Source organism: Myiozetetes cayanensis, unplaced genomic scaffold (assembly GCF_022539395.1).
Source record: "Myiozetetes cayanensis isolate MyiCay16 unplaced genomic scaffold, myiCay2020 scf1, whole genome shotgun sequence".
NCBI lineage: Eukaryota > Metazoa > Chordata > Aves > Passeriformes > Tyrannidae > Myiozetetes > Myiozetetes cayanensis.
Window position 1 is genome coordinate 48140170 of NW_026086604.1, and position 9031 is coordinate 48149200.

Consider the following 9031-nt stretch of genomic DNA (forward strand, 5'->3'; position numbering starts at 1 on the left):
ACGTACAGGAGCCGAGTCCGAAATTCCGACCTTCTCCTCCCGGAGACGGCGGAGGCCCCGCGGAAGGAACGCGAAACACACGGACGCCGCGCGTCCTGTCTCCCCTGCCCGTCTCGTGGTGCTTGGCCGCCGGAGCGACAGGCCGCGCCGCACCCTCTCCCCCCCCCACGCGCGGATGGTCTCGCCCACGGCTTCCTTCCTCCCCGGCGGGGCGGCGGCCGCTCCGCTCTCCGGAAGTGCCGCGCCCGCCGCTCCCGCCGCGCTCACCGCCGAGACCCTCCCAGAGCCTCTGCCGCCGCCGCAGGGTGAGCCGGGGGTCTGTCCGGGCGTCCGGGGCTGGGCGGACGTGAGGGATGGGGCGGGGGTCGCTGGCCGTGCCGGAGGTCACTTGCAGCCTCGCCCTCCTCGGGCCTCGCTCGGTGCTGCCGCTCCTCCTCGGCGGGACCCGCCCTGCCGGACGGGGCTGGGGGCGACCGCGGCTCGGGGGCCCGCGGCCCGCGGCCTGTGCAGCGCCGGCGGGGATGAGCAACCTGGGCATTGTTTCGGGGAACAGGTGTTAAAAGATACTGCCTGGCTCCCTGTCGGAAGGGCTCGGCTGCCTCCCGGCCGCGTCGCCCCTCAGCGACTGTTTCCTCGGCTTTGTCAGAGCACGGGAAGGGCTGGGCTGGGGATGCCGCGGTGGGAAGAGGGAGAGGTCTCGGGAGAGGTGCCCCCCTGCGCACCGTTTGGAATGAACGCGGCCGCGACAGAGGCACTGGGGACAGTGCAGTGAGTCCCTTCGGTCTCGGAATCACAGAATCAATTGGGTTGGAAAAGAGCTCTGAAATCACCGAGCCCAACCTGTGATCCAGCACCACCTTTCAGCTAGACCACGGGACTAAGTGCCACGTCCGGTCTTTCCCTAAACACCTCCAGGGACGGTGACTCCAGCACCTCCCTGGGCAGCCCATTCCAAAGCCTAATCACCCTTTCTGCGAAGAAATTCCCCTAACTATCATAGAATCACAGAATTAAGTGTGTTGGAAGAGACCTCCGAGATCATCAAGTCCAACCCTTTATCCAACCCCACTGTGATTACTAGATCAAGCCTCATCTTAAAAACCTCCAGGGATGGTGAATCCACCACCTCTCTGGGCCAGGCCATTCCAATGCCTGATCACTCTCTCTGTAAAGAACTTCTTTCTCATACCCAACCTAAACCTCCCCTGGCAGAGCTTAAGCCTGTGCCCTCTTGTCCTGCTGCTGATTGCCTGGGAGAAGAGACCGACTCCCACCTGGCTACAACCTCCTTTTAGGTAGTTGTAGAGAGTGATGAGGTCACCACTCTATAACCCAGACCTCCCCGGCGAAGCTTGAGGTGATGTTCTGTCACTTTTTCCGTGGGAGAAGAGCCCCATCCCCACCTGCCCAAAACCTCCTTTCAGGTAGTTATAGAGAGTGATAACCCTGATCCGTCTCTGTTGCAGACAGGCTGACTCACAGGCACTGGATTTTGAGGCAACTCTGACTCCTGTCTAAGGGGCTTGGGAAACAGTGTGTTAAAGTGGCTTTCAAGACGGGTGCAATGGTGTAGGGTGTAATCTGCTCTTACTGAGCTTTGACACAGATCTACTGAATGCAGTTTTATCTCTTCCTGCTACCACCCAGATTGTGATGGATGCCTGACAGACTGTGTGTGATACTGTAATGGATTACGTGGACTGAACTTGGGCTCTAGCTCTGAGTCTGACTTTGGAGTTTGATGATGGAGTTTGATGTTATATCTTAGTTCATGTAGTGACTTTCTTGGCTATGGGTTGTGGGGATTTATTGTGTGGTGGCTTTTTTTTCTTTTTAATTTTGAGTGTTAGGCATTGCAATTATTACAATATTCACAACATTTAAACGTGAGGATGTTTTCCAAAGTACACCTTTTGGTCCCTGCCTCTGAACAGGTTCAGCCTGCAGCGCTGTTAGTGGGCTGTAAATTTTCATGGCTTGTCTGGCTCAATATCTTTAGTTGCTTGGTTTTGTCTTCTCCAAGGGTTTATCCCTTTCCCAGAGGAAGGGACCATAAGATGACTTTCTGTGCTTGTGTGGTTTGATATCCACTGCTGTTGCTTGACTGAGCAAATGAGTGCAGAGGCAGCACAAAGCAGCACAGTACTTTTACTACATTTTTTATTTTTCTTTTAATATGTGAAAATGTTCCTTAAGAGAGTTTAAGTTTTCAGAAATCTCTTCTGAGAACTCTCACAGGTAAGGTCTTACATTAGAAGTGTCTTGGACAGTTTCCAAAACAAGGCCCAGACCATTCAGTGCATCATAATATTAAACGACATGTGTGTCATGACTTGCACTATCTAATGTGAAGTATTTCCACTTTTTTCTCTCTACTGAAATTCTATTTGCAGCCTGTACTTAACCCTATTTCAATTATAAAAGTGGGGGGTAGGTGTGGTTTTTTGTTGGGTGTTTTTTTTGTGGGTTGGTTTGGTGGGCTTTTTGGTAGTGTTTGTTGTTGTTTTTTAAATACCTTTTGAATTTATCAGATTAAATTCTACTTTCTCTAAAATTTGGGGGTCCAGTGCTTGACTCAAAATTAGCTCTGGCTTATGACATCATTCACTGTTATACACAGAGATAACACAAAGTGTAAACACTTTTGGAACTTTTAAATCATAAGCTGATCTCTTTGGCTAACTAGATTGATGACTTTGCTTTTCTGAACGTGTTCCAGTTCCTATTTCTAATAGAGCTTCCTAGAGCTGAGTGCAGTGTCTCCAGTGCAGCTACACCAAACCTATCCTGAAAGGCACTGCAGTCCTGTGAGACCTAACATATTCAGGCTGACAGGTCTCTGGAACTGAAGGAGTTGTGCTGCCTCCCCTGGTTCACAGAAACTTTGAAAACAGTAATGCAAGCGTTGGCAAATTCTTCATCTTCTCAAGTACAGTATTCTGATACATCAATCCTCTGAACAGAATTAAAAAGAATGTGTTGGCAGTCTGCCTCTGTTACGTCCTCTGGCTTAGGATTGAGCTATAGGTGAGAGAATTGCAGATAGTGGCTTGCTGGAAGCACTGCCTTTACAGCATGTGCAAAGTAAACTTTTTCATCTACTTGGAACAGGCCATATCCTGAAAACTATGAATTACTTCAGAGAACAGTTACTTAAACTGTTTAACTCTGCTTTTGGGTAGTGGAACTTTTAATCAGTAATTCAGCATTTAACAGGAACTTGCCTGAGGGTTTTTACTGAGGTAAGGAAACCACCGACTTTATGCACAGCCCTTGGCTGCAGCTTGAAAGCAAACTGCCTTTGTTGTCAGCTGTCTTCATAAACATCTCGATGTCAAGAGTTCACATTTATTTGCCGAACTGTTATGGAGGCCAGACATCTCGGATAGCTTGTGGTTAGTGAGTGCAACGAAAGAACTTCTGCGTTGCTGGATGATGCGCAGTTGCATTTCACAGGCTATTTTTAGTGCGGGACATAATGGTTTGTTTTGTACGTCAGAAGAACGTTGTATGTGCACGTAGGATTTAAAAGTGTGGAACTAGCAGGGGAAATCAGTAACTGTCTTTGTGGACAGACAGAGGAGGACGTAACCATGGAATTTCCTTTTATGATCCAGATGCTTGGTAAAGCATGTCAGGTATCTGATACAAAGCAAGGTAACATACCTTTCCTTTTAGTTAAAAACAAACAAAACCAAACTGCTTTTTGCGTGAATATTGGGTTGCATATGTACAGGAGTTACTTTGCTCTCATTTTCTCCCTTTTCTTTAAGGCTGAATGCCAGTTAGTGATTTCAGTCTTGCTTTGCAGGAGTCTTAACAGAAATTATTCTATCTTTGAGCAAACTATCTGAGAAACAGAATTGTGCTGTGACTGATTAGCATTGCATTTCTGACCAGATTTTTCTTTCTAAGATGTAAAACTAAGTGTAAATTTCAGAATGTTGCTATTTTTTTGATTGCTTATTTTTGTAATTCACTTGTGATTAAGGTGAAGCTTAAATCTGTCCTCTTTCAGCACACTCTTGCTGCAGGTCCTTCCTGTAAAATTCAAAACCAAGGGTGGAAGGAACCTAGTTTGCCTAACATTTTGGGCATAATAAAGGATTGTAGCAGCATGGATTATACTTTACTTTTATCTAATATGGGTAGAGGTTATGAAATTTGGGAAACGACGTCAGGTTTAACTTCTGATCCGAAAGCAATGTTGAGGTCTTCGTGTTTGCATTTCAGTGAATGACTCAGCTTTTCAGGTTTGTACCGTCAAGTATAGCTGAGCACTAAATGTATCTACCCAGTTAAATAGATTCTATTAACGTGAAAGCCTCACCTCTGCCCTGAGTATGTTGCTGTTATAACATGCAAGCCACCACGCTTACTTCTTTTGACAGCTTCAAGGGAAACAATGAAATTGGTATATTAGTGATACATGACAATTTATAAAGATTCTGCAAGAATATATAGATATTTTAAAAGGTAGATAATTTAAAAGAAATGGTCTTCAGATTTTTGTGCCTATTATGCCATTAATTCAGTTAAAGAGTGTGCTGGCATTTGTGTTTGTGTTGTGTAATAGTTCCACTGTGTAAGAGAATAGCAGTGTAGAGCTTCTGAACCAAGTCAGTGGTCTCTCGCTCTCAATGGCAGCTTGTCTAATAAAATGCTTCTCAGAGCCTAAAGTACAATATTTTTTCCCCTTCCAAGTTGTTAGTTTAACATACTGCCTGATTTATTTAACCACTATGCTAGTTTAGCAGCCCATGTCCTCCTGCAGGGCAGGTCAACAGTGTCTCCCAAACTGCTGAGTGTGTAGTCATCTTAAATTGTGGAAGATGCAGGTGGAGTATTGAATCAGCAATACAAACACTGAGTGATTTCATTTCAAAAGCTGTGATTTGATTTGGGTTTTTTATGTGGCCTGCTATTGGCCAGTCCCTGAATCCTGAAAGACCTTCTACTTTAACAGCAAGTGAAATCTAAATGAAAGAAAATAGAACAGGAGATACCAAAGTAAATGTGTACTTTGGTGTATTTGCTGATAACATGGAATTTGATATTCCTTTATCCATCCTTCCCCCAAGGACTTGTGATACGATTTAATAAGGCTAAACCTTGCATATGTTTCTGTCTTCTTAGAACCAACAGCCAACATGTCCAGCAAAAGGGCGAAGACGAAGACCACCAAGAAGCGCCCTCAGCGTGCCACCTCCAATGTATTTGCGATGTTTGATCAGTCACAGATTCAGGAATTCAAGGAGGCCTTCAACATGATCGACCAGAACAGGGATGGCTTCATTGACAAAGAGGACTTGCACGACATGCTCGCCTCCCTTGGTAATGTCCCTTTGTTGTTTATGCTTGCCAAGCCAGTTTGGGCTGTTTAAGTGAAATTCCTGAGTTCAGGATATGAGAGGTGTCTCAGTTTGTAGTGCACGACTGACATTACTCCTTTAGTTTGAAAGCGCAACCAACTATGAATCCCTTTATTTGTAGGAAAGAATCCGACGGATGAATACCTGGATGCCATGATGAATGAGGCTCCAGGCCCCATAAACTTCACGATGTTCCTCACCATGTTTGGTGAGAAGTTAAATGGCACCGACCCGGAAGACGTAATCAGGAATGCTTTTGCTTGCTTTGATGAGGAAGCAACAGGTACGTGGGTAAAATAACGGTGCACGTGTATTACTTCTACTTACTTTTGTAACAGTAAATACTTGTATTCATAGAAGTGATGATGAAATTTTTAACTCTCACACTTCTAATTTCTGCAAAGTAAAAATCATGTCTGTATTTCATCAGGTAACTTTACCTTTTCAATCTCTGTAAAAAAATTCCAAATTTCTGTCAGTTCAGTTCTGTTGTTCACGACAGGAGAAAGTAAAAAAGATGTTGATGAGGAACCAGGATCTTAAATTACTCCTAACTAAAATTCAGCTTCAGGGCAACTTTTATGTGGGGAATCCTTGTTTTCAAAGATGATGTGCTTTTATGAAGAACTTGTTTTCTGTCAGCAACTTGTATCCACCTTCCTTCCCTCTGTTAAGCTGAACTCAAAGGAGAAGAAAATGAATACAAGAAAAAATCTTGTGTGATTCACAAGAGTGCTGCTAGAAGCAGTCACAAGTTATATAAGGCTGCTTGCTTAATAAGCAGTGCCAAAAAGTTACTCTTTGCAGTCTGGTAAATCTGAGTTCTGTTATTGATTTAAGATCAGTTTGAAAATTTTGAAATATTTCAAACCTCCCTGTTTCATGCACTTCTTGAACATAGGTAGTCAAGTTCCATGACTTTTTTTTTTTTTTGTGGTTTTCATTAGGAATGTTCAAAATGAATGGATCCCCATTTGTAATTTTTAAAATACAGAGTTGTTACAGGGCTCTTGATACTACTGGGAGTATAGCCCTGCTGTTGGGAAAGAGGGCCAATATGAATACTGACCGATTTTTATATTCTTTGGAACGCCACTGGGAAATCATAAAATGGCCTTTACTTGAACTAGTGAGACCTGGCAAACCAAGATGCTTCATAGGATTGAATGCTTGTAATTAGATGACAGTTTTAGTAATAGTCTTCTATGGCTTTGTTTTCATTTGGCAAACAAAGACTGTAGGTATCTTTAACTGAAGGAAAGAATTCAAAGAAAGAAGTTACCGCCTGTGTATTAGCAGATAAATGCAAAAATCCCTCTTTCTTATGTCTTCATGTGTTGTGTTCCAGGGTTCATCCAGGAAGACTACCTGCGGGAGCTGCTGACGACCATGGGAGACAGGTTCACGGACGAAGAGGTGGACGAGCTGTACAGAGAGGCACCCATCGACAAGAAGGGGAACTTCAACTACATCGAATTCACACGCATCCTGAAACACGGAGCAAAAGACAAGGATGACTGAGCAAATCCATGGATACCTGCAGAGTATCTCTACACTCACGTTTATTTTTAAGTTCCTGATAGAACTTGTTGCATGCATTTAGCTTTACAGCTTTTGCCTTTCTCAGTGTATTTATCTATTCCGGGCCATTTAGGCATATTTGCACCTGTGTAATCAGACTGGAAGTGGGGAAAATATAGTGAGGAAAAGGATGTGGGGACGAACATCCCTGGAGTTGATACTCCAGGCAAATAATCTCAATATTTCTGGTTTAGCTGGATTTTTACATTTTTGTAATAAACGCCATTTTGAAATAAAGATTGCTATATAGATAAAATACCTCAATCTTTTGTGAAGAACAACATTTCTATTGTGCATTTACAAATGCAGTTGTGTTCATTGTATTTTACTTGCAGTTGCAAGTCAAGTTGAAAAACTCATTTTCATACTGTTTTGTTCAGTGTTGCAGGGTTCTGAAATGCTCCTAGCAGGATGTGCTGGCATCTTTAAAAATGTAGCTGTAGCTGTAGAAGTCTTTCATGTCAGGTTTCTGAAGTGGGATCTGACTAGTGTAAGTAATTAACCAAAGAAGTGGTTTAGGAAGACTGTTACAGATGCCTCATGGCCAGCAGAGAACATCTGTGATTCTTAAGCAGATGTCATGCCCAGCTTTTGTTTTCTTTTAATACTGATGGGATAGCAATATTTTCATGTCAAAGTGTACATTCCTCTTTGCTAAGTCTTTATACTGGCAATAAGTGAGAATTAGGCATATTTTTTCCTTCAGCTGAAGGAAGCTTGTGTGAAGGAATCCATGCTGGCACTAATTAACAGCAACACATGGCCAAAAAAACCTATGTAAAGCTTTATTGTTCTGCAGCTAATGTATTTGCATGTGAGAATATGAGCACAGTCATTCTGAGGATTACTTGGTAAAACCGTGTATGTGCTGTGGTTCTTCTCACTTTTTGAAAGATCATAGATATTCCTCAGCTATATTGATAAGATGGCTTTTAACCAAGCACAGTCATTCATTCAAAACCAGTTGTGCTGATGCTGTTGTCTCAAATACGAAGAAAGGGGGAAGGTTGTTCTGTTAGTTCTTCATAGGACCATGTCCTGTGTGCCTCATTCTCTTGGCTACTGCAAGCTGGAAAGCCTAAAAAGAGTTTATTTTGCCTGTTTATTTATCCATTAAAATGATGACCAGAAAGCATGTCCTGAGCTATATCAGACCACTTAAGACCACAAGGAGTAGGAATTTTACTTCAGCGCATGGGTGTGTAAAGGTTCTGATGGCTTATACTGTAAGCTGGGTTTGTCTCTCTTCTCATGTGTTAGCACAAAGGCTTGGTTACTTAATCTTGCTTGTGTTCCCAGTATGGCAGCTCTGGAAGATACTCTGGCATTAGGTTTGTAAATAAGTTGACAAAGTATACACAGTTAGCATATACTTTGATTATTTTTCTTATTTTTTATTCCTTGGTGGTTTCTTTCACTTTTGGGCTTAATTAAAAGGAGTTTTCAACTATTACTTTTCCCAGTTTTGTGTTTTATCTGCCTCAAGTTTTCCTTCTACACAGACTTACGTTCTCTGCTACACTACTCCAGGTTGCCACAGCTGCTCCTTTTTTCCAAAAGTTTGTTTTTTAATTATCTTGGTGCTCTTCAGTAATGGCTGCTGAGGTATTTCTTCATGGGATGCCTGCAAGTTTGTAGCAACAGCTGACATTTCTGGAAGGTAGTTTGCAAGTACGCATGGAAATTTTCACCAACAGTGGCCATGTGACAAAGACAACAGAGTGGAGATCTAGGAAACACTTGTTGAAATGTTGTTATGTAACTTTAAGGCAAAGGACAAGTTATGCTGTCACTTCTTTAGACTGATCTTGTCACACCTGTGCAATTCAATACTGTGAGCATACATGCAAGCAGCCTGTGCAAAGGATAGGTGGAAGACTATTGATTATTTTTTTCCCTTTGAATATCTAAATAGTGTAAGATTCAGAGACCAGTTTTCTGCTGTTAGAAACAGTGGATCCCCAAATCTTTATTTTCCTGATCCTGTTTTCTCTGTAAATGTTAAGTGCTGGTATCTTACACTGCGTAATCAGCAAGTGAGCCAGCTGGATTTTTCTTGCTGGAAATAAGTTTTGAAG

The 9031-nt window shown here is 43.0% G+C and overlaps 1 protein-coding gene across 2 annotated transcripts; it reads left to right on the top strand.

Annotated features, from left to right (window-relative positions):
- The first annotated feature begins 206 nt into the window (after positions 1–206).
- On the top strand, positions 207–8403 carry LOC126643627 (myosin regulatory light chain 2, smooth muscle minor isoform). Of its 2 annotated transcripts, none has more exons than XM_050322147.1 (4): positions 207–305; positions 5137–5334; positions 5494–5655; positions 6721–8403. In XM_050322147.1, exons 2-4 carry the CDS (start codon positions 5151–5153, stop codon positions 6891–6893), a joined length of 519 nt encoding a protein of 172 aa, XP_050178104.1. In that variant the 5' UTR covers positions 207–305; positions 5137–5150; the 3' UTR covers positions 6894–8403. The 2 variants fall into 2 exon arrangements, with proteins under 2 accessions (XP_050178104.1, XP_050178109.1); XM_050322152.1 differs by having other exon boundaries at positions 297–316.
- The last annotated feature ends 628 nt before the right edge of the window (positions 8404–9031 follow it).

What these genes read in the sequence shown, in the direction of transcription:
- LOC126643627 (XM_050322147.1), top strand. Translation starts at nt 5,151, where the DNA reads ATGTCCAGCAAAAGGGCGAAGACGAAGACCACCAAGAAGCGCCCTCAG. An exon ending in CGACATGCTCGCCTCCCTTG is followed by an intron (nt 5,335 to 5,493) that starts GTAATGTCCCTT and finishes CTTTATTTGTAG; the next exon opens with GAAAGAATCCGACGGATGAA. An exon ending in CTTTGATGAGGAAGCAACAG is followed by an intron (nt 5,656 to 6,720) that starts GTACGTGGGTAA and finishes GTTGTGTTCCAG; the next exon opens with GGTTCATCCAGGAAGACTAC.